This window comes from Hetaerina americana, unplaced genomic scaffold (genome assembly GCF_022747635.1).
Source record: "Hetaerina americana unplaced genomic scaffold, ioHetAmer1.1.p SCAF_113, whole genome shotgun sequence".
Taxonomy (NCBI): Eukaryota; Metazoa; Arthropoda; class Insecta; order Odonata; family Calopterygidae; genus Hetaerina; species Hetaerina americana.
Genome location: NW_027286215.1, coordinates 424,311 through 450,420, shown reverse-complemented (window position 1 = coordinate 450,420; position 26,110 = coordinate 424,311). Strand labels below are relative to the sequence as shown.

Here is a 26,110-nt window from a genome sequence, read left to right as displayed (position 1 = left end):
TGAACGGTAATTTTGAGAAGGGCACCAGCAGATAATCAAAAATGACTCACTTATGCCGATAAGTTCGGCCATTTTCCAGTTAATTGTTGACAGCTGCTTTGCTTGGACGCGTTTTGGCTTGTCTTCGATTTTTGCACGTTTCAAAAAATGGAACAAAGAATCTGTATCAAATTTTGAGTGAAAAACGAAATTAAGTGCGTGGACGCATTCCGAATGTTGACTGTGGCACATGGAGAAGCTACCTTGGACCGAAGCAATGTTTATCGGTGGTAAAATATGTTCTCAGAGGGCCGAGAAGTTGTGAACCACGAAGAGCGTGTCGGACGCCCAAGCAAGTCAACAACGGACGAGAACATTGATGAAGTGAAGAAAATAGCATTGTTCAATCGTCGAATCACCATTAGAGTAGTTGCTGAGGACCTAAACATGACGATTGCCATTTGATTTTTACCACTGATTTGGGCATGACATGGGTTACCGTGAAATTTGTACCAAAATTGCTTAATATTGCCAAATTTAAACAAAAATCACTGGAATAGTCATGCACATTACATTTATAAGAAGAAAAAGCCTTCTATTTTCTGTTTAATTAACAGTAATTCTCAAAAATTGTTTTAATTTGGTTTACTTAGCTGGGAATATTTAAAGTATTTTCTCAGGCACTATTTTTCCAGGATTCAATGATGGCTAACCATCCTGTGTGCACAATTCATCCCATTTCCCATTATTTTGCATATTCTGCTCATTGCATTGACTTTATTCAGCACAGTATGGGATAGTTTCTCTCCTCACCCACTGATTGGGCCGAGGCCAATTATATCCCTCCCGCACCCCACAGCGATACCTTCCACCACTGAGGTGGGAGTGGGAGAGGAAATACTCCTTGCGAGGGACTACAGACAATTCACCCATTGAGCACCACACAATCCAGACCAAATAACGATCAGTTGGTGCTATACTGTTTACGTTGAAATACCGTCGATGAAAGCTGAAGATGACCGATACCACAGGGAGCCGAATGAAGTTTACCTTTGGAATCGGCCGCATGAGAACCCCCACGCTTCGAGGCATATGGAACCGAGAAACTTGTGCTTCGGGCGTGGCCGAGTTGAGCGTTCAAGGCAGAAGATGAGGATGTGCCATGGCCTGCACGGCGACATCCGGTTGAGCCGCTGTTATTCTGCACGGTGCTGGCGAGAGTGGAGGTAGACGAGGAGGCGGAGGAGCAGGAGGGAGAAGGGCACGGGGATGAGCAGGGAGAGGTGGTCGTCGTGCTGCAGCTGTTGTTGAGGTTGGGCGTTGACTTGAACAGGTCACGGGCATGGTCGAGGGGCCGCGGGTCCCACTCGCCCAAGCACTCCACCGATGCCTCCAGGGTGAGCAGCAGCTCCGTCACATATCCCTTGGGCATCAATTAACACTAAGGATTAGAACTGCTCTGGCGTAGGCTACTTGGGACATCACAACAGCTTTGAACCCCTCCCAAATGAAGAATGTGCTCATCAGCAACCGTCAATCCCACCACAGCACAAGAGCGGCCAAATCGTCATCTAATAAACCCCTTCACTATGGACAACTTCAGTCACGGACCACATGGTAAGGAATCCATCTTGGCGAGTGCCATGATGTATTCCCAACAAATGGGTAACAAACACTTGTGAAAGACTTCTGATACATTAAAAACTACCAGTAAAAAATTCTACCATTAAGCACCTCCACTCAGTGGGTCATCAGAGAGACCTTCCTAGGAAACTGGGCCGAGGTCACCTCAAAATATCCATTCATCATAAGTGTATATTTGAATGTATGCTTTAAAGTATGACAAGACAAGACATCATTTTTCAAGCATATTCACAGTGACACCTGTATTTTGTAGTTCTTTGTATTTGATGACCCTTCTGCCTACATTATCTATTGTCAATTGGCAATAAAATATTATTATTATACCATGGTTTCCATAAATTAAGCATTAGAAATTTTTGTTGAAAGAAAAATGTTTAACAAAGGCTAGCACATGCCTAGCATAATAATAAATAACATAATAAAAATGATAAATAAAACAAAATAACATTGCCATCCACATGATTATGCAGAGCTCTGTACTTCAAGTTAAAAACTGTTTCAGGATTTATACTTCCAGATTCACAACAGATGGTTTCACAGACAATATTATATCGAATTTTGAAATGGTCCATCCAGCCATTAAGATGCTTTGAAATCGTCAAGTCAGAGTTTTGCTGCAATTGCAGCGCCTATTCTTTAACAAAACTCTACTCATCAGCATGCTTGCAACTCTGAAAGATTTACTATGCCTTCAATATTTCCACAAGTTCACAATACTCGAGAGTATTTGATGTATTTATGCCTTTTAACAACAAGTGTGCAATCATCCTCACCTTTTTCTGGATTATATTATAATGTTATACACTGAATTAATTTTAAATTGAATTACATTCAATTGAAGGTAATCAATACATCCAATCCATTCCTTGACCCACAACACACATGACTGCTGTTCAGTCACCTCCTTGCAAAATATCGACTTTATCTCTGCATGACAATTATTTCTCACAACCCTGTTCCTGATTTTAAAATATATTTCCTCAATAAGTCATAATTTTACACTTACTATGTAAAAAGTGAATTTACTAAAAATGTGAGACGAACTGCAAAATTGCATTACGTCAAGAAATAATTTTGGAGAAAGACAGCTGCAAAATGTATTAACTGAAATTTAAACCTCATAGCCTTTATGACACAAAGAAGGTGTGATAAGTAACATGTACTTAATTATTTATATAGTATCTGCCGAATTTGATGAGGGCATGTACCATTCTTTGAGATTGTTGCTTTTGACAATGATTCAAATCGCAATCATTACAATGTTTGGCATGTATATTTTTCATGCGATGATAGTCATGTGCATTACCACCAAACAAATAAAAATTATTTTAAGGCCATGAGGTATTTAGGAAGGAAGAAGCCTATGCTATACTATAAAATTGGAAGGCAAAAACTTGGGCAGGAAGAACAGTTTACCTATCTGTTGATTGTTTTGGACCAAAATGGACAAAATAGTTTAGACATGAGAAGAAGAATCACAGTAGACAAAGACACTCTCGCAAGGGTTGATGATAGGAATGCTGAGTGAGGATGTTGAGACAAGATTACTAAAAACTTTGATATGGAGTTGGAGATTTGTACAGCAGATAAACTTGGCAGCTGAAGCAAGAGGAAAAGCAAGTTTTGGAGGCTTTCCAGATGTGTGGCTGAGGAGAAACAAATGAATAGGTAATGCCAAAAGGAGAGAGGGTTCTTGGAATGAATCCAAAGGAAAAAGGAACGAGGGTTGCAGAGAGTTTTGATAGGTGAGGGAATGTTGTAGACCGTGATGGAGGGAGAACATTGGGCGAGCAATGGTGCAGCAGGAAAAGGATGGATAGGCATATTAGACATAAAGAAGGGGAGTGGAAGTTATGCAGAATTGAAGAAAGGTTTATCGTAGTATGGGATGTCAGGTTGTGTCTTGTTCGCCAAAACTAAGAAATTTAAGAGTATATTCAACAGATTCAGGCGAGATGCAGTGGTAGTTCATGATTATGATAAAGCATTGTACGTTACAAATATATCTGTAGGAAAGTACAAATTCGTTTTTCTCATAAATTTAGGAATGTTAAGTTTGTGTCCATCCAAAACCTACCTTAAACATTAACTACAAAATAATAAAAATAAACAATCATTCATACTTCATGCTAAAGCTTTAAGTATTATCCATTTGATCATAGTCACACTCATTATTTGCTAAGTGCAAGCCTACCAGCCTTCATCTTGCTTCCAGTCAATTGTTGTCAATTGCAGTACATTTCAAAATTGAAAAACATACATAGCAGGATAAGATTACATCACAAGGATACGAAAGTTCTAGGGACCATGAATAAATGTTTTGCATCATGGCAAAACATAAAATCCTGGGGTATAAAAGTGAGGTTTCACTGAATACATATTACATTTTATGGGCACTACTTATAGATGGGGACGTAGGTTTGGAATAGGGTGGCATTGGAACCCAGCAGATGACACAAGGATTAGGGTGGCAGATATTTTATAATAATACTGTTTTAGGCAGACAAGGAAGGGGATAATGCACAGAAAATGATGCTTAATAACTCAAAATGAAGATGAAAATCTCATTCTCAGAAGGCTTTTCAAACGGAAATAGTACCTTCCAAAATCTTTATGAAGCCATTGCTTTATTTTAAAAAATCAATATGGGAAAATCCAAACCACAAATAACAAAGGTCATGTGGGACAGGACATAAAGAGTTGAATATGAATTTCAATTGTCCCCACTAAGGATCAGATACCATAGCAGTCTCTCACAGAGATATACAACGCATACATTTATGTCACAGATGAATCAAATTCATGGAAAATATAAAGCTATGGCATAAGAAATGAAAAAAGAACCTATTCCATTGCTTTGGAAGATGCCATAATACCTTTTCAGCTCAAAAACCTTCTGGACTTGAGAATATTAAACAGGAGAAATCTAATGTAGGGCACTAAGAGTAATTACCTGCATGTCTTCTGCTTGCTCTGCTACTGTTTCCACCAAACGAGACAATATATCTGTTAACATTCTAAGGTTTATAGGTACCCTTAATGCTCGGAAAACCTGCAAAGATCACATAAATATGTAATAAGATAAGAAATTGGATCGAAAAATGCTCCTTAAAATATAAAATTGGGGAAAGCATTCAAATGCAGTTAGTCAATACTCGAAATGAGTTCAAAAGATGAATGGCAAGACATCACCGACCTGTAATGATCTCCCCGCATAATGTCTTGAGCTACACGACAGGCCCAGGTGTAAAGCCGTGTTTGCCCACTGATAGGCCAGAGACTGCATTGGCTGCCCGGGTGGTGGCAGGGCCAGGGATGCTGAAAATATCCGCAACACATGCTGCAGGAAACAGTCCAATTGTTCAGCACTGTGCACATTCCATACTTTGGCAGTGATATCCTCATAGTTCCACAATGGTTGGTGCTCCCTGAGGACGAAGCAGGCATCACATAGTGACTCTGTCAATAACATCATGGCGTCCTATGCTGCTGGATTCAACTCCCAACTTGGAGAATTATTACCAGCAGATAATTAATTCACAGATTTGGAAATTGTTCTTTAAATAAAGGCTACCATGAAAATTGAACCCACAATTTGATTTGCAAGTTATATCAAACACCAGCCATATCAATAAATATATGCCATTTCCAAAGTACAAATCGGGGATGGCGTAAGATGTTTAACGCAGGTGTCACTCCATGTATTTGAATTTCATTTAGTTGGATAAATATGCCATTCCTTTGGAATTTGAAATTTATTTTCCCTTTAATTGCCATCATAACTATTTTTACACAAGTTAAACATGAGGAGTCAATCACACACAACATCCAAACAGCAGGAAGTGTTACAGGAAGATTAAGTAGAGAAGCACAGCACTGTTGACTGCAGTTATGCACTGGGACAAAATGTGCAAAAAGTACATTCATTTCACTTGTCCATTTTCTCTGGAGGAGGTTGGTCCATTCATTCATCCAGCCTTTCCTCTGATATGCTGCCACATCTCTCCCCTCTCAGTGAGGAACCAACGTCCTCTTGCTCATCAGAAGTTGGCCTCAACAAAGGGTCAAATGACAAGAGCCAAGGGTTCACCAAAACCAGGGCCATTAAGAGAAATAATCCATGTGCCTTCAGGCATTTCAGGAGATTATTTTCTCCTTTTCAAAGAGAATCCAAGGAATAAAATGCTTTGACATTTCAAAAAGCAAACTAGTGCATTCCATGTTTTGAGCTTAGAGGAAAATTATTAGAAAAGAGCATAAATGGGTTTTTACGCATGATCATACGCATGTAAAATGTTTTCTTTCTTTCGATCAAAGATTTTATTGCAGAGAAATAGCAAGTGGAAATTATGTTGATTCTCCGAGGTTTGGGGGCAGTCAGCAGTATTCCACAAGAGGTGTTTGAATGGCTTGCTTGACCTGCAATCTGCATATAGCTATGATATACCATCAACACCATTGACAATGTATTCTAAAATTTATCTTTGTCTGTGTGAATGATTTAAAAAATGTAAAATGCCTTCCATCATGGTATTTCATGACAGCTATTAAATATGATTTTATTTTCATAAAAAAGTACTTGATCAATTTATCAATTTTAGTGGAACCTTAATCATTTATGACACTTTGAATTTAAAGGCTTACAGTAAATTTATGACAAAAAAAACACAGTAATCAACCCAAAGGTTGTTTTGATAGGTGAGGGTGGAGCTCACCCAGATACTAAGCCCTATGGCTCATAAATTCATGCATCAGGGAAGGGGATTCTGTTCCTTTTCCTGTGCTGCCTGTGGTTTCCCAGGAATATTTGGTGCCCAAAGTATCAAACATTGAATGACCAAAGGCATCCTCTGAAATCGAACCAAGGTCTTCTTTTAAGGGGTCCAGCCCCCCACTGACGGGGTTACCAAGCCCCTTCAGTTTCATACCTGCAATCAAATTGCAAAGCATAACTAACCTGGACGCAAGAAATGCAATCATGGATTTAATGACATCAGAGATTGGCATATTAGGTCCAGGCTTGGGCAGGTTGGGTTGCTGCATCTGGTTGCCATCACCAAGTCTCTCTCTGCCAACATTTCGTCCACCGTCTTCACTGGTCACTATCACTGGGGGTGGATGACTTGGAGATACAGTAGCTCCATTTTCTAAAACAATAATTAACACCAGATGAGAAAACAATTTAAATCTGAAAGTTCATTTTCAAAGGAGGTACTTCACTGAACACAGAGGTACTCCAGCTACGGCAATGAGTGACAAGAAGACAGCGATCACGGCAGCAATGTTAATATACAACTGAATGCATTATTCACTTTGGTTCACAAAATCAATGAAGCTATTGCTTATGAGTTCATTAGAATGAGACATATAAAAAAGTACTGTCATGGCCAATACAATTAATTGATCGGAAGATAATTCAGATTTCTATTTTATATTGCACTTGCTGAAATTTATAGCAGTGATTTTTCATAAATAAAATTGGAGATGAAAAATATGACCCATATTTTCTAGAGGAAATCAAGGGTGAGATAAACATTACATGGGGAGAGGGGCTTTGAAAAGTGGAGGTGTACCATGAAAGAGGTGGCTTAAGAGAGGACATAAACATTATTTCATTTGCAAATACTACATTAGGGTCTTTTATTTTCTCTCATCGAAGTAGTCTCTCATCAGCCATGCACAGTAGTGCCATTGCTATATCTATGATTATATCGACAAAATCACATAATAAATTGAGAGGGTACTTTAAATGTCTGTGAAAATCAAAGACGTTTTACAATACCTTCATTTTGTTGCAAAACTGAATCACTTGCTATTGGCCCATGCATATAACTGTCAAATAGAGGCTCTGGTTCTGAAAAATAAACAAAAGATATAAAATCAATATCAACAGAATACAACGAAACATATCTAATATGATACTTACAATGATTCCATCTCAAATTAACATTTATACTCTTGAATATGTCAACATTTAAACACAAAATTTCAATGAAAAGAATCAAGAGTCGACCTACATACAAGATTATATATTTAATTAGCTACAAGACACATCATTTGAGATGTGAGTTAAACTTCTACAAAGTGACACACAGAAATCAAATGTCATGACCGCAATTTAATATGCATAGTCACGGTCGTGATTTCTCTTGACCCAAAAACCAACCACCTTCGCTAATGCTGCTGTCTTGTTAGAGCACAGTGGTGAAAGCAAACAATTTCAGCAGTATCATTTGGGCAGGACTCGCAGAACTGGTGGTGACTTTACGGTGGCGGTGTGTTCGCAAACTACTGCCAGCGGGTTTTCCATGCCTCATACAGGGTTCGTCCGGAAAATAAGTGTACTGAGCTCAGGAAAAAAAATTTATTACACTTTTACATATCTTAAGCTAATATTCCTCAAAATAGGACCCTTGTGAGTCGATAAACTTGTTCCAGCGGCGTTCCCATTCCTGGAACGCTCCCGCGAAGGCATCATCGGGAACCTCTTGAAGACATGTCGTCACGGCCTCTTCGACGGCGTCCAAAGTCCCGTATCGCGTTCCTTTCAAACTCCTCTTTATCTTCGGGAACAGAAAGAAGTCCGGTGGTAACAAGTCCATTTTTGCAGTGATCCGCAAGTTGTGTCGCGATTTCCAAACGATTGAGTCTTTGATCATCACCGAGCACTTTCGGCACCAACTTTGCACAAAATTTTCGCATCTGTAATTGCTCCCTAATAATCTCGTGCACTATTGTTTTTGGCACATTACACTGCTCTGCTATCATCCGAACACTAAGACGACGATCAGAGTTCAGTACATCGCGAACTTTTCGCACATTTTCGTCGGTGAGTGTCGTTGATGGGCGTCCAGGCCGTGGTTCGTCGTCGACCTCTTCTCTGCCCTCCACGAACATCTTGTGCCACCGAAAGATCATGTTTCTGGACATGGCTGACTCCCCGTAAGCCTGGTTAATCATACCGACAGTTTCGGTAGACGATTTCCCAAGCTTTACCGCAAAATTGATGGAATAACGCTGCTCCAAAAACTTCGGCATCGCGTTCCGTGACGTGGGTCGAGCGTGGAGGTTCGCGTTAACAGAGCTCCTCACTACATCACAGCTCAGAGCTGACTGCCTTTTTCAGCGTCGCTTGCCAACATACCCCCCCTCCAATCGCAGCCCGTCAGAGCGGTGCTGGGCGCGCCTGGAGCGGCGGGAAAAAATCAGTAGTCAGTACACTTATTTTCCGGACGAACCCTGTATGCCTTCTGGAAGGCGGCACCCGGAACACTACTAATCTACCTCATCACGTGCCGTTGTAATGCTTCCATGGTGATGCCCTTTCAGGATGGATTTGAGGCGGGTGAATAGGAAGAAGTCTGGTGGGGCATTATCTGAAAAATTTGGATCCTCACTCCCATGGTTCGACATGCTCTTGGGAGGCCCGAGTGCGAGTTTCCTTTCGTTCATCCCAGGACACTCACAGCACCAACTTCACGCACACCTTTCTCATGCCCACGTTTTCAGTCACAAGCCGCTACACATCACTTTTAGGGAGGCCAATGTTCTTCAGAAACTGTACAAACACTCAATCTGCTATCCATGTCTAACAAAGCCTCCACTCTTGCAAGATTTTCGCCACATTTTGAGGTCGAAGGGCGTTCTGAATGTTCGGAGTCTTCAACACCTTCTCTACCCTCCCAAAACAACTTGCGTCACTCAAAAACACCTGATCCATCCATGGCGCCATCACCATTAGCTGCCTTTAGCATGTCAGGAGTCTCATACCTCGTTTTTCCCAGTTTCAAGCAAAATTTGAAGGCATTGCGCTCTTCCAATAACTGGTTCACGACAGAGCACAATGAGGTCACGTCATAGAGGTTTCGCAAATGATCAATTTGCACTCTGCAAAGGCTGGCAGCAAACTGCCCCCGGCCTCGAGCCTTTCCTGAGACTGCCCTCCCTCGAACCCAGCCAGAGAAACCACAGCCCATCTGCCTATCAATCCAACAAAAAATAAGTAATACTAATTTTTGAAGAGACCTTGTATATGATATGTACCATGGCTGAATGGTGTGAGATTTATCATTAAAACATCATTTAAGCAGTAAGAAAGTACTGTATTTGCTAGCTATTCATCCAGCCGACACTCCCCCAAATAACTCCTGAATAGACTATGCTCTGAAACCCCAATTAAAAGATATACTCGAATTTCCAAGTAATAGCTTAAATTATTGACAGGAATGTTGAAAATAACTTGCTTAGAAGAGTTGCATACACTTCTGTCACTCACCAGTGAAGTTGTGCGAGACAACAAGCAGTGGGGGAGGAGCGGGGGGCATGGCATGCCGATGGTAATGGGTGGTCGAGGCGGCAGTGGCCCCAAAGAGAGAGGTGGTGTGGGGAGAGGTCAAAGGGTGAGTGTGGGAGGAGAGGGCCGAGGCAAAGTGGGCCTGTGGCATGGACGAGAAGATGGAGGAAGAGGTGTGGGGGGAGACACAGGTCATGGGGCTGGGAGGTGGGGAGGAGGAGGAGGGGGGGGGCTGCTGCCCGCTCGAGGCGGTGGGCGTGGGGAAGGGGCTGGAGGAGGGGAGGGCGGTGGAGGAGAGGAGGAGGACCCTGGCAACCGTCAGGTGGTCCCCGTGGGAAGAGAGCACGATGAGCAGTCGCAGGAGGAGCCGTCGGCAGTGGGAGTGGACGAGGGGGCGAGCGTGGTCCATCCCGAGGAAGAGGATGTGGAGGATGAGGGGCAGGTGGGGGGTCCAGTCGATCCCAGGAAGGCCCTCCACCACCACGTCCGACAGGAGCATCACAGCAACGTTGCACCTGCCAGTCAAACAAACACGCTCCACTCATCATCCCTCTCTTTTCAAGGCCTCCTCCAACAATTAAATGAGAAGGCCCTCTTCACACCGCCGCCCCTGCATTTCAAATGCAACTTCTCACGCACAAAGAACAGATTCAAAGCAAATTCAGATGCACCTGGATTTCCTGGGGCGTTAGATGAACCCTGATTTTTCAGATCAGAATTTAAGAAAAATACTTGTCAGGCAGTGAAGGTCAAGTTATTTTTACATTAACAATATTTGCTTGCAAAACAGTGATATTATCGAGATTTGTAATCACGGCAACCATTTTTTAGGCCTGATGAGAGAAAAAATACATGATAGTAAGTACTTTTCCGCTGAATCGGCTGGCACTTATAGGTCAAACTCATACCTTCCTACCCCCGGTAAATAAGATGCCAGCTGTTTCTAGGGCCCTTTTTAAGTAAAAAAGTGCATCCAATGGACCAGGAAATATTAAATAAGAAAGGCAACACTCGTCATATTTTTTGACACAAAACACAGTATTCATAGATTTCCGTGCCTCGGGGGCAGCATGGGCACAGTAAGTTTTGCATGGAGATCTTCAAAAGACTGGAAAAGAGCCGTACGGCTCCCTCGACTTCTCTCTGCTCCCAAAAATAAAAAGGAGCTTGAAAGGCAATCATTTTGGGAATGCTGGATAGAACCACAGAGCCTGTGATGGGGTGCCTGCCTCGACAAGGCTCCCATCCACGCCTTCCAAGAAGTGCACCGCAACTGGAAGAGGTGCTGGCATCGGCGTGTCAATGCACAAGGGTGCTCTTTTGAAATATTTTACTAATTTGCACCTTGAGTAGCTTCAAGCGTGATGTGGTGGAAGTCGAACATAATGAATAACTGATCAAAGCACTTGTAATACATCACAACCCGGTCATAAAATTTAAAAAAATTTTATCAAATGGAAAAGTGCTTCGATGAGTTATTCATTATTCAATTTGCACCTTGATGTGCAATACATTTTTGGGACGGATCCTGTTACGATGGTTTACATGTCATTGAGAGCATCACCTTCACTGTAACAAATCTATGACGATTTATTAGATGACTAATATCTTTTAAGACTAACCATTTATAAGTCTGATGAAAAAGCAACATTGAGTAAAACGCAGTGTTTCCGATTATTGCATGGAGAGTCCTCTACATCACTGTACTCCGATTTGAAGTATGAATATTCAGCTTCCCAGCCAAGTTCTCTACATTCACATTTACGTCTTACGGAATCCCCAGCTTCCGATAGATATTCAATGAACTTTAATAAAACATTTTTAAATCTATAATAATCAATGCTAAAATCAAATAATAAGTTTAACTAAGGTCAATAGACAGCTGTGATGTTATTTTATGGAGATTTTTAGAAAGCCACTCCCATTAGAAAAATCAAGAAGTTTCCCACAGTCCAAATTATCATGATGGCAGATCACTAATGACCATTTAAGAAATTGATTAGTACACACACCTTAAGACCTTATGCAATAGTTCCAACTGTAATTTTAATGAACCAACACGCATAGAAAACTTAACTAGTGAACTATTGAACCGGATAAAAAAATGCCATTAAAATCAGCTCATTATCTTAGTAGGGCAGTGCATATTTTTGTTAATTCTATGTTTATATACATATATTTTAGGTTACGACAGCATTAATTTACATCGAGATCAACATTCTCTAAAATGGGATATTGGATAGGATTCCCACCTGTGGAAGCCACTAATGGGCTGTGAGGCATCAGGCAGGTACTCTGTGAGGGGCGCAAAGAAGCCTCCATATTCAGGCATGGGAAGGGGATGGGGCTGCGGGGGAGGGGGAAGGTCCATCCCACCCTGCTGCCCAGATACTGATCCCTGAGCCTGGCCGGAAGAACCAACAGTTGCCTGACCAGATGCACCCGATTGCTTCGAGTCAGACTGAGCAGCTTGATGTGTCGACGGCTGTTGTGAAGGGAACTGCATGTTTCCTTCTTCCGTTGGTGTCAACTAGAAAACATATATATATATATATATATAACAGAGCCATTGCTGAAAGATGTTGCTTGAGCAGAGCAGAAAAGTTTTAAAAAAGTATGCAGCATTGGATCAAAAATTAAATTAAAGTTGCATCAAAAGTAACAACTAAATTGTCAGGTACCGTAATAATTTGAGACGCTGCTTAAATTGGCAAATAAACAGAACAAACATTCATTTTATCTTTGGCAGAGTTTCAACTTTATTTAAATTCCACAAGTTTATCGTGTTTCAACAAACCACATCAACAAAATATCAATACCTCATGAAAGTGATTTATTTTGTTATTATAATTTTCATAAAAGAGAAATCAAACATCAGTACTATGCACAATGAATGGTTATATTATGGAAAACATATTCTGTTCCATTGCATTGCTATTACTTCACTGTATTTGGAGATGTAACCTAGAGAGAGGCTAATTGAGTCCCTTCAAGGACCTTGTTCTGTACATATGTACAGGGGCAACCCTTACCTCAGGGTCCATGGGGGATACAGGTCTTCCGGCGGAAGCTTCGTCGATCACTATGGCGGCAGGCCCACTGGCAGTCCTGCTCTTGGTGTTTGCTGGGGACATGGGAGGTGGAGGGGGAGGAGGGGGTGCTGACGAGGGTGTTGATAACGAGGATGGAGTGGAGGACAGGGTGGTGGTCGATGTTGAGGGAGATGATGATGTTGGCACGCCGCTAGCTCCCGAGGATGCAGCAGCAATGGACCCAGAGGAGAACAACAAGGGCCCGGCTAGACCAGCTAACGCTCGGAGGGCTGAGTCGGACTTGGAAGCTCTGAATACAAATCAGGCACATAGAAATCAAATGAAACATGTGGATCACTGTAGCAGCAAAGGGAGGAAATCCACACCCTTCGTAGACTATAAAATTCATATGACGAGTATCTAATGGAGAGCTGAGGAAATTACCCAAAAAGTATCTACGTTCCACCTTCGTCAGTTTCAAATTTTCAGATGCAACAATATAATATGAAAAGAAAAATTGTTCTTAGATCTCCTAAAAATGTTGCAAATTGGGTCTTTCGCCTTTTTTTACTGCAGGCCTTGATATGAGCCATCAATTACCATTCCACACATTTGCAGTTTTATGCCGTAGGCCAAAGATTGTTTGCACTATTTTTATTGCTCGAGAGAACTGACGAGAGCAAAAATGGAGACAAATGGCATAAATGATAAATGGTTGGGACAAATAGTTAGGTTGATAAACGTTGGGATTAAGAACTAAAACAACTCTTTAATTGGCATTAAATAAAGGACAATAAATGAGTTATAATATTATATTGAAAAAAACTAGCAAAAAATAACCTTAAAAAAAGAAAATTATTTAACCCTTAAGCAGAAAATTCAATTATACTATAAGAATCTTTCAGGTTTAAGAGAGAAGAAACCATTTTCCGCCTATTTCATGAAAATATTCATTTCAAACATTCAAATCCTGCATAAGTCAACACTTTATGAATCTTTCCAGTGGGTTCCAGTGCAACTAGGTATAATTTTGCAAAAAAATAATAGAAAAAGAACCCTCATTCCAATTCAAGCATATATAATTATCTCCTCACCGCATCAAAGGATTACCGTTACGGAGTTTCAAGCACAATTTAAGCTACTTTTCCAACAACACTTGATGTAAAAGAATTTTATTGTGGTAACAATTTATTCCCTTCTGAACATGGGTACCAAATAGCAAATATTCTGTGATTATTACTCATGTTACTCAACATTTGTTCATGTTGTCTTATTTCTTAATTAGTAATGCCCTCTTGCCAGTTGATGTACTGCATTTCCTAGAACTCATGAACGAATAAAGAATACCACTACTATACAGTTTTCTAAAAATATTTCCCGAGTATTCTCTCCTCACTTACCCTGATTTGGAATGCTCCTCCGCTGAATGTCTTTTCGTGTGTATCATCCCCTTCTCTTCTGGCCCATGACTACGAATATTGACACCAGCACTTGCCTTATCACCACCAGAACCTCCTGATGCACTTGTAGTAGCATTGGCATGTGCAGATGCTCCTACAAGAAACGGTCAGTTTCACCTCATCACAACGCAAAATAAATTAGAGACAACGGAAACACATCTTTTCTCAAGAATTTCCCTTTGCGAGATTACACTTTGGGGAACATTCACAATGGCACAGTTGACCCTGTGGCACACAACGGGGTTAGTCACCAAAAAAATGAGAAGAGATTCATCAAGAAAATAAATACCATTGGACTTGGCTGGTATTCAAATGCACCCAATTGCTAGTTATGCCCACGGCAAGGGCTATTTGCTTGCCTTTTGGTGTTTTCTTTCTTAAAGAGAGTGACAAAACAAGGCTGATTGCTGTTCAAACGAAGCCTCAAGCATACCTCCTCTCCCACTGCTTGCACCGCCACCCGAGGCAGCCATTCCGGATGATGGGTGCAGACTACCATGGTGGGTGCTTGACTGGGCTGTGGCAGATACGATGTTCCCGCCGTGCTCCGACTGCGAAGACGACGCCTTGCGAGCCAGTGAGGTGAGGCGGTAGAAGGGAGGCGTCTGCGTCCTCTCAATCAACCAACTCAGGGTTTCCACTGCCTGCAGCTCCCCCAGGAGCTCCTCGAGGAGTCGATCGGGGCGTGCATGTGCCAGGGACACCACGACGCGCTTGGCCTGCAGTCGGGACAAACAACCAATCGATGAGTGGGTCCGGGAAGGGAGACATCTTCAACTATCCACTGGTGCTCCACAACTCTACCTACTCTCCAACTCTCAATACGCAACTTTGACTCTTCTCTGCTAAAACTTGCAGCACTTAAACTTGTACTGATTCCTCAAACAAAATTTCTAATGAAAATATACAAACATACTAAAATGTTTAGAAAATATAAATGTACAGCACATGTACAATTATTACTAGGTCTACCAATTATAAGTGAGTATTTGATTGACAATGGAACCTATTACAAGTCTTTTGACCTTCCACAGAACACTGTGAGCAAAAGCTACCACTACTCATAGCATTTTATGTTTCTGTTTTGTATTAAAACAATTCTGTATCCAATAAACACTTTTCATGGTCATTATACCAGCACAACATTTAATAATATAATCCTAAATATTAAATTGAAAAATTCTACGCGAAGGAATACCATCTATTGACCTTTTTAAGAGGGAACTAAAAGTCAGTAGCACATTCCATCAGCATTTACACCAATTTCGGCTGGGTCAGTCTTCAATGAAAGAGTCAACTTATTCATGAGCTCAAAGGAAGAGGGCGCACACAGTGTACCACAAAAAAGGGGTAGAAGGATCTTCGCGTCAGCTTCACAATTACATTGGAATCGGATCGGAAATAATTATGCAACGAGCAATTATACTCTCAACCCTCCCCTCTCCTTTCTGAAAAACTGACCTTGAGGATAAACAAATCCAACAGTTCAATGTACCCGTTCGTCCCTACCCCTCACATGCCGCCCTTGACCTCACCCTTACTCTTCCAACACTCCCTCTCCCTGCTATATAGCCACCCCCTCCCCCCTGTCCTAAGGGTATATATTCACCTGCTGTATCTGAACGAAATTCACAGCCAATGATGCCGCAAGTCAGTGAAACACATTGCATCTTAAAATAAAGTCTGTGGAAAGTTACAAACTCCTTCAATGCAATTAGAACATTTTTATGGATTGAATCATTCAGATAAGTACCGTACTTTAGGGAACCACAGGCGCCAATATTCTTAACAAATATCTAATTTTAAAACATTTATAATTCTCATTTTTCTCCCTAAGTACCACATCTTATTACATTGCTCATCCAAAATTTGAAAGGTCCCAATGTCCTATTTCATTAAAGTAACTCCCAACCATTCCTCAGTGGTAATGTAATGATCTTGAGAAGACTACTTTTGGCAAAAAAACACTGTAAACAGCATCAAATCAGCATGATTGCATTACTTTGCAAGGATATGGTTGTGTAACAAATGAGCACAGGAGGGAGGCACATGGCTTTTGTAGCATTCCACATTACTTACATATGGCAGCAGCTGGTGGGGGGCCATGCCAGACACAATCAGAAGGTAACGAATTATGACTTTCAAATTATTTGGCCATGCTGTACACAGTGTTGCCCAAACTTCTTCTATTTCCTTTGGATGCTCGTCTCCAAACTGGAAAGTAAATGCTTTATTTAATCTTATATCCTTCTTGTAATCAAATTCCACGCAATCGGTTTGTTCATTAAGATGTTTCCAGGATTCAAAACGGCATGGGGGCACAACGCACCTTGGCAGTTATGTAGAACAAGTTGTTCAGGACCATTTCCGTGGCTTCTGCTGATCCCCAACCTTCTCGTCTGCTGCTGCCACTGCCGCCACAGTGCTGTGGAAATGAAATCAGGAATTATGACTGGTCTAAGTAAAATGAAACAATGCAACCTTCTCCATTAAGTCACCGAGTCAAATTGAAGAAACCAATTGAAAGTAACATGCAGAAGTACAGCATCTTTTATCAACATTCAATCACAGATTCTCATTCATTTAAAGTAATCATCATATGCACTCATAATCTAAGGGCAACATTTTCACTTTAAACAATTAAAGAATACCAAAAGAAATAGTGACCAATTAAGTTTATTGCAACAAATGCACAGGTGCAAGTTACACCTGTGTATGAGATAGACAATCCTCAGTGTCGCAAGTATGCGACATGGTTCTCCCTTCCTGGCTCCTCCAAATACCCACCCCAAGCAATCAACGACGCATTGTTGCAGGTGTGCAGCATGGTATTCCCTCCCTGGTTTTCCCCAAAACTCCCACATGACCAACGACAATGTTTCCAAGCGATCAACAACAATGGTATTCCCTCCCTGGTTTTCCCCAAAACTCCCACGTGACCAGCGACAATGCTCCTGAATTGGGTATAAAAGCCCTGATCGCGGGGCGAAAAGCAGTCAGTTGGTTATCTGGCGGTGACCGGTAGAGCACGATGCTTCGGCTATGTTGCGCTTGTCGCGACAGCGTGCCCTATTTCTGACTCAACGACGGACGAGGGCCCTGCCTAGGTTATGCTTGTCGTGACCGCGTCCGCCCTGCCATACTCCCTTCCTTCCCGGTGGACGAGGGCTCTGCCTAGGTTATGCTTGTCGTGACCGCGTCCGCCCTGCCATACTCCCTTCCTTCCCGACGGACGAGGGCTCTGCCTAGGTTATGCTTGTCGTGACCGCGTCCGCCCTGCCATACTCCCTTCCCGACGGACGCGCGTTGGTGTACTGAGGGTCTAGCCATCCATAAGTTGCGTATATCTTTGTAAATGGTGCATTTTAACTGTATTTTGTATAATAAACGATTGTTTGGGTAACACTCGGTGTAGTAATTCTGACTTTCCCCGATACCCTTTGTGTCGCACCATTTAGGAACGCCCCTTGCGACATCAGTTATACTTGGGAATATCAGGGAAGGGAGGGGGGGGGGCAAAATTGAGGTACCTTTAGTGATAAATCCATAATACGAGGGTCATCCGGAAAGTAGTACCCGTTCGTGCCGCATGAAGTGCTGACGACGCGAGTAGCCGCTGGACGAGGTCAGATAGCTTCAGTGGCTTGTCTGCCTTCTCTGAGCCAAGTTGCGTGACGCTAGCATTGCCTGTGTTGTTTCTGTGATTGTTTACAATGTTTAAAAAAATTGAGAACGCCGCCAGTTGTGAAGTGAGGGCAGTGATTAAATTCCTCAATGCAAGAAACGTTCGCCCATGTGATATTCATCGCCAATTAAAGGAGGTGTATGGAGACAATGTAATGGACGAGTCGTCTGTTCGGCGGTGGTGTCGCAACTTCAACATGGGGAGGGGGAACACACACGATGATGAGCGTTCGGGGAGACCGTCTGTCATTACAGACCAACTGGTGAGCTCAGTTGACGAATTCGTGAGGAACGATCGGCGCGTCACAATTGATGACATCTGTGAGCATTTTCCCAATGTTTCTCGAACAATTGTTCATGAAATTGTTAAACACCATCTGCATTATGCAAAAATTTGTGCAAGATGGGTCCCTCGCGTATCTCAATGAGCTGGCGGCGAAGGACTATGCAGCAGGAATACAGAAACTTGTCACACGTTATGACAAATGCCTTAATTTGCTTGGAGATTATGTTGAGAAGTAGTTTAAAGTATCCTCTTTCAAATAAAATTTTTTATGTTTGTTAATATTTACTTTTGTGTCTTTATTTCACGAACGGGTACTACTTTCCGGATGACCCTCGTGTATATATATATATGCTGCAGCCTACAATTTTTCTGCACATCAATAATTTCCTAGAAGCCCGAAAGACATTTAACTGTGTCAATATTGGGAGTCCCACCAGCCTGTTTTAATACTTCTCTCAATGACTTATGCTCTTAGATACCTGAATATATAATCCCTCAAAAAAGAAATTTTCCATTAATCAAATTCTCCTGAAGCAGCACATTTTTCCCCAAAGGCATCAGTCAGCACTAGAGTCAGTGCTGAAAGGTAAAGATGCTTGCTTAGCGCTGCAAAGGTTGCTTATGGGTTCTACTCTAATCATAAGAGGCCTTTGATGCAGAGCATGAGCGATCTCACATTACCCTGTATCCTTCATACCAACAGATATGCACAGGGCATATTATACCACAATAGTTTTCCACAAAGAAGAAACAATAAGGACAAGTACAAGGAAAGTATGGGAACAAAAATTTCAGCTGGAGGCATCATGTATTGAAACTCTATGGAGAAGTAGAGTAAAATATTCTCGACTGAATGAGATGATCACAATCTGATTTGCAGTTTCATTCACATATTTATACACAAAATTCCAACAAAACCAATGGACAACTGAAAACTATTAAAAAGCACTAACGTACCTGCAAGTATGCAAGGGGGTTTGCAGGTGGAACGTGAGGATCCACCAATTCCATGTTATGCAGCCAAGGCAAGAGATACTGCAGTAGAAGTTGCCTCACTTCAGGCCTTGCTGTCTGGAACCTGTGCGTAATCTCTGTAACGAGGTGTTATGGAAATCATGACACATAATTTACTACACTTCAATTAACCATTTCACATCTGAATGATATGACTTAAATTTTGCTAAATGGGTCTAATTATCAAAGGGATGATATTACAAAACCAGGAAAAATCATGCACAAGTACGACAGACTGATTGAGCGAAAGTAACCGGATCTCTTTGTTCTCGAAATAAATAAATTAAAACATGATGCTCTCTCATAAATTACTGCACCTCAATCCAAGGAATACAAGTTGCCATTGCATAAAAAATACCAGATGGTATCCATAATCCTTGCAAAATAAAACTAATTTCAAATACATTGTGATTTCCGGGAACACCTCACTGCACAAATAAATTCTTCCTCATCACATTTTCGTAGAATTTTGCATGCCCTCAAATAATTATACCTGAAAACATGGGCATGGTGAGCTCTGGATGAAGATGTGACAACTGCCTGGAGAGGTACATCTGAGAACGACAGTAAGTGGTTGAAAGGAGAACGTCCAAAGTACTGCGGCACTTCTCACCGTCCAGCTCCACTGAAAATACAAATGAAGCACAACATTTTACTTTTTCCTAATGTACCATTGGATTTTCCCTAAATATATTATATTTTAAGCACTTAAAAACTTCATTCTAATTAATGTATTTAACTGATGAATACTGCTTAATAGCATAATTGAGGACCTATACATAAACTAAATAGACTAAATACTTCAATGCTCAATCACAGAGATATCTCCAAAAAATATCAACTCTGAAAAGTTATGCCGAGTTCAAAAATTGTGGTGGCACCAATTAATGTTTCTTTTTTTGTGGCCGATGGAGGGCTTAGAAAAGACCAGAGATATTATTTCATTTAAAATATCTGCCTATTTGCATTCGTTTCCTCCAAATTCTTCTCAAGTTTCCCACCAAGTATCCTTGTTTACCAGTATTTAAAGTAAGTAAAAACAGTATTAAGCCCCTAACTATTTGAAGGCTAAATCTGCCATTGTCGTCCAGTTGCTGAGTGACTCAACGGCCTGAGGATGACGGCAGAGTCAGTCTCCAAAGCATCAACAGCAAAATGCCTAGCCTGGTGGCATATCTAAGAAGACTTCATGCACAGCATAAGACAGGGAAACTCCAAATCCTTCATTCCATTCCTCTCTTTAGAGAAAATATTGCCAATGGACAAAGAACTTCACAAACGATACATGCATATGAATCCCAAGGCCAATTTATCAAACTGAAATTCTATCTGAATTTTACAAAACCAATCAAATCATGAGTACAATTTTTATGGTCCCCAGCAGTAATGGGAATTCAAAAAGCATGTAGAGAAATTTTATTCCTTCTTTCTAGGGACCATTAATCCTACAGTGCGAAAAGGAAATCAAGTCTATACTTTTAATATGCATTAACACAATAAGTCATATATTGAGCACAGTACATACAATGAGTACGAGAACAGCTCTTTCGATTCATCACTCATGCATTTCAAATTCCTAAATGGGAACTCACCTTCAGCACCAGGAATCGTCAAGCTTGTGCCAGGCCCTGGGGCCGGGGCAGTGTCGGACAATGTAATTGTCGAGGTCCCAGCGGTAGATGATGTAGTTGCAGACCCACAGGAAGAGGCCGATGGGATTGGTGGGGTGAGGTCACCAAAGAACCTCTGGTCAAGCAGCTGAAGCAGCTGGAGAGCAGTTTCGTGGACAGGGGCACGTGGGCAGCCCGTGCTCAGGAGAGTTACATTGATGATTCCAGTGTAATGGTCACACGGGTATTCCCTAATGATAGGATACATATGTTTAGAACGACTAATGTTCAGCACTTGAAAATCATATTACCAGAGCTTTCTAATCATCATTTTCAAGTTAATTCTTGTTTGCCCATGAAATATGATCTTAAATTTGGGATAATATTAAATGGGAGAACATTAAATTGAGACTCCACTGTATTAGGTTTTCAGAACCATGGATCAAAAAATGATATTTTCTGTTATTTCTGGTTCTAAGTTCTCTTGATATAATATTATAAGGTAGCCTACTATTTAAGCTAGGTTTTGGATGAACACGGACTGCACAACAATATAATTTCTTTTCCCTCCTTAAAGAACACAACCGGACACCCAACACTGCAACAGACCCTTCTTCAACACTGCATTCTTCCTTCTTCACTTCATTCTGTCCATCGTGCCTCCTCTTTTCCTATCGCTTCTTCATTTGCCTCACATTATCATCCCCACTATCACCCTCCTTCAATAGCCTGCAGTAAAAAGGGCACAGATGACTGCCTTGATTCAAAAATATTATTTAGATAATAGTGTAAAGATACTTCAAGGAATTGACAAGTCGGGGCCTTACTGTACCTCGGCTTTGAAACAGCCTACGTTACATGAAAAACCTAATTTATACACTGTATTTGCTGGTGTATAGACGGCACTTTTTTCTCTCCTCAAAATATGGCTAAATATGCAGCAGCAATCAAAATTATGAAATGAAATTTTGTCCAAACTTTTGGTTTACATTAACATACATCTTTAATTATTCAATCGGATTGTCTCTTTGCAAAAGAGTGGTTTTGAATGAATCATTTCATAATTTTTTTGTTCTGTAAAAATCTAAAGTTGCATGATCTATGAAATTAATTCAAGAAAAACAGAACATTTTGAACTTTCACTAATAAGAAACATGAAGAAGACCCCACCGACGTTCGAAGTGCCTTCAAAGAAAACATTAGATTGCAATGGGGCATCAGGCGTAATTGCGAAAACTTCTGCTGCCAAGAAAAAAACACACGACATATTCGTGCTGTATTTCTGGGGTAAAGGAACGAAATTGCCACCTCTTTTGATCTTAAAATCCTAGCCAAGGAAAAGCAAGACACAAGCACGTTGGTTCACTTTTATTCCAAGGGTTGCACGGATGAAAGGGGAATGAAGTCGTGGATAGACAATGAGCAGTGTTCCTCATCAGTCGAAAAACCTGCCTCGCTACGATGGAATCAGTTTCGCAGGAGAGAAGCTGTGAAAAATAAAATCAACCAACTTAAAACTCAAATGGCTGGAATTCCAGGTGGCCTCATGAGCCAGCTACAACCTTTATACGCTTGCATTGATAAACAATTTTAAGGATTAATGAAGAGGAAATGGAAGTCAGATACAGTCCACAGATTCTGAAGTGACACTTGCAGGAAGGAGAAAGAGGCTTCGCATTTTGCAAATTTTCGAATGGGTCTACATTTCATGGAATGATGTGAAATGTGAGAGAGTTATAAAATTATTTCAGAAATATGGAATTATATATGTACCAGGAGACATACAGGAGGATTTGTTATATGAAGACTCAATTGCTGAAGAAGAGGTTTCAAGTGATTTTTATTGAGCTCTCGAGATGAATTTCTACATTAGGAGACTGACGATGAAGAGACACCTAGCAACAATGCTTCCGAGCCACATTTTTGTAGACATAAATAACAAATTAGTACAATCAATCATCACGGAAATTAATGGAAACTATTAGAAATTTTTCTACAAAAATGTGTATAAAAAGGGGAGGCACAAATGGACATCCCATAAACTGGCAAATATGGTAATTGCACTGTCATTTTGAAGATATTCATTTATTCATCTATATCATGGTTTTTACAGTCTCCATGACTCTGCCTTAATTTTAGGGGTACAGTTGAAATTTGCATGATTCAAGTTTCACTGTACTTCACCTCATTCAGCTTACTTTATGCCTGTCATAAATACAAAGATAATAGAAACAAATAAAATTTTTACACAATAAATTCTTCCTGAAATAAGTCAATAAAGTAACATAAATAAATGATATCATGAATTTTTATGCCCTATTGAATTTGTGATGTCTGATTGCACATCTCGTTCATATTGTTGCTCTCGCAAGTGCACTCGTCACATTTACCTGAGACTGAATATGGTTGCAAGTGCAAGAAAGCATGCATCTGCCACTCTCGGGGGAGCCGTGTAGCACCTGTCAACGGCCCAGTCCAGCAATGCCCCCATGTCTGGATTGCACTCCAAGAGCAACACCACCGTCTCACAACCAACACCATACACCTAGAATGACAGAGATTTTATCATTTATTCAACAATTAAATCTGTCATTTTCACATCATTACAAAGCCTATTCAGAATAAATCATATTCATGCTGGAAACTGAGGTATTAATAGTGATTTTCCTTTCCTCTGTTTCTTCCATTACATGCATGAGAGAGCAATCTGGTAGATCACCAATCAAGACAACTTCGCACCATCACACCTCCCGCCTTCAGTTCTTTTTTTCAACTCCTCCACTTCAGACAAGCCCTACATCAGCAACTTCGTTCACATTCCCTGCAAGTTGAAGGTCCCCTCTCTCACACATGAGCAGATTGTTGGTCAAGTGAATCTCTTCCAGTCAAATAACGTTTGCTTTCATCACTCTCACACCACGGAATCATTTCATCAATAATAATACGTAACTCCATTAAGAATGGAGCAGATTAAATCACGCCAGCTCTTAGGATTGACTTCTTCCCAAAATTTTCATTCCGAACATTTCGATCATTTTCTCCCCAAGTACAAACCTCATTTTATCAAATCAGAGGTCATTTTAGTCAATCCAAATGAACTTATCTAAGAGCGTACGGCTGATTACCTCGATCCTCCTCATGATCAATCCAAAGATTGCACCAGGACTCCCCTCTCCTCCCCCCTTCTCACCTTTTCATCCCGAGAGTGAAGGAGCAAGTCCAGCCAAGGGTAGAAGTGCCCGCCCTCCTCCGCCAGCCCCTTGGGGTCAAAGCAAGGGCCACAGCAGAGCAGAGCGCTCATCGCTTGCAGTGCCGACAGCTGCAACTCTGTGCAACTCTCGGAGGCCGAACCATGAGAAGATGAGGTACCGTGAGATCCCGAGCCGATACCTCCGGACCCACTGGCCCCAACCCCAGACGAGGAAGCAGTCGAAGAAGAGAGCAGGTGGGAGGAGCCCTCGGACCCAGCAGCACTCGAGGAGGACGGCCCGAACCCATAGCCATAGAGGGACATGGACATTCCTGCAGAGTAGCCGCCGGCGGCAGAGCCGGACATGGCGCACCCATATCGCCCGCTCCAGGCGGAGAAGAGGGTGAAGAGGTTGCGCCGCAAATCCCTCTTGAGTAGAGTGTGACGGCGCTCCACTGCGCCAGCCGGAGAATTCAAAAAGGCCTTCTCGTGAATATTTTACTCAACAATGAACAATCAACAATAATGATTTTTGAAACAATCATAGGACTTGGGGAAATATCTTACACATGCAGCATATAGTATTTCCATCAATGCCTAAAATTGATATAATTTGAAATGCAAAAATTCAATTAATTAACAATATATCATAGTTTGCACATCTGATATCATAGTTTTATTATCACAGCCATAAACTTTAACATTGGTTTTGATTGATAAGGGCAGAGGTCATCCTGAACTAAGCCATGATGCATGCACAAATCAGAGATTCAGGGCACGTGGCTCCTTCCCCTGCGTAACCATTCCGTTTTCCACAAATTTCTCCTAGCCCATAGAAAGTCACACCCAATGGATTCAAGATGGGATTTTCCAAAGGCATCGTTCAATTTTTATTGGAATATCAATCCAGGAACCTCTTTTTAGCAGCAAGCTAAAATCTACCCGTTGAGTTATCACACCACCAAGTTATTTATTATCATTACTAGACAGAGAAATATGATAAATTTCATTTTTTGACAAGAATTTTGATAGCAGTTTTGTTTATCGTTTTAAAGAAATGTTATCGACTATATAAATAGTGGTAGTCAACACAGAACAAGTAATGGATAGAATATTACTAGTAGAGAAAAATGCAGACTTGACGAACTTGGCGACCAAGCAACCATACGGAGGAAGAGGTCGATAGGATATACGATCAGTTAGAGGTCATAATCGGGTGTGTTCCCACAGGGAAACATTTGATAGTAATGGGGGATTGGAATTCGACGGTAGGCAAAGGAAGAGATGGTGATGAGGTGGGGGACTACGGTTTAGGCACGAGGGATGTCCGTGGAGAGAAAGCAGTGGAGTTCTGCAGGAGACAGGGGTTAGTCATCACCAACACTTGGTTTAGACACCACAAATTTCGAAGGTATACATGGAAAATGCCAGGTGACTCAGAAAGGTATCAGCTAGATTATATCCTGGTTAGACACAGGTTTAGAAAGTGTGATAAATTCGCACAGCTTCCCGGGAGCGGATGCAGACTCTGACCACAATTTAGTTGTAATGAAATGTAGCGTCCGTTTCAAAGAGATAAGGCAGGGGCCGCGAGTTAGAGAATGGAATGTAGAAGCATTAAATGGTTTGAAAAGGAAGGAATACAAACAGGCGGTAGAGGAAATCATGGAGGATGGTAAGGAGCTAAGTACTATCGAAGAAAAATGGGAAAGTACCAAGAAAGGGTTGTATGGAAGTATATTGGAGGCATTTGGAATGTGGGTGCGGAGAAGAATGGAGAAGGTGAAATGGACCGAAAGGAAAACAAATGAGGAAGTACTTGGTAGGGTGGGGGAAGAGACGGGTTTGTTGGGAGAAATCCTATGGAGGCAGGAAAAATGGATGAAGGGGGATTGATCGGTAATGGGATGTTGAAGAC

General features: G+C 41.3%; 1 protein-coding gene across 1 annotated transcript in view; it reads right to left on the bottom strand.

Moving 5' to 3' along the window:
• The window catches only part of fry (Protein furry), a 120,504-nt gene that overhangs the window by 38,980 nt on the left and 55,414 nt on the right, over positions 1 to 26,110 (bottom strand). Inside the window, exons 25-41 of the mRNA XM_071582478.1 lie at positions 24,193 to 24,647; positions 23,393 to 23,547; positions 20,985 to 21,253; positions 19,886 to 20,017; positions 19,336 to 19,469; positions 16,738 to 16,833; positions 16,488 to 16,622; positions 14,842 to 15,127; positions 14,349 to 14,502; positions 12,949 to 13,258; positions 12,169 to 12,446; positions 9,899 to 10,431; positions 7,406 to 7,477; positions 6,581 to 6,770; positions 4,820 to 5,051; positions 4,577 to 4,675; positions 1,030 to 1,402 (exon numbers count right to left, since the gene is read on the bottom strand). Coding sequence (XP_071438579.1) covers positions 1,030 to 1,402; positions 4,577 to 4,675; positions 4,820 to 5,051; positions 6,581 to 6,770; positions 7,406 to 7,477; positions 9,899 to 10,431; positions 12,169 to 12,446; positions 12,949 to 13,258; positions 14,349 to 14,502; positions 14,842 to 15,127; positions 16,488 to 16,622; positions 16,738 to 16,833; positions 19,336 to 19,469; positions 19,886 to 20,017; positions 20,985 to 21,253; positions 23,393 to 23,547; positions 24,193 to 24,647 — 3,903 coding nt within the window. The remainder of the gene's footprint in view (positions 1 to 1,029; positions 1,403 to 4,576; positions 4,676 to 4,819; positions 5,052 to 6,580; positions 6,771 to 7,405; positions 7,478 to 9,898; positions 10,432 to 12,168; positions 12,447 to 12,948; positions 13,259 to 14,348; positions 14,503 to 14,841; positions 15,128 to 16,487; positions 16,623 to 16,737; positions 16,834 to 19,335; positions 19,470 to 19,885; positions 20,018 to 20,984; positions 21,254 to 23,392; positions 23,548 to 24,192; positions 24,648 to 26,110) is intronic.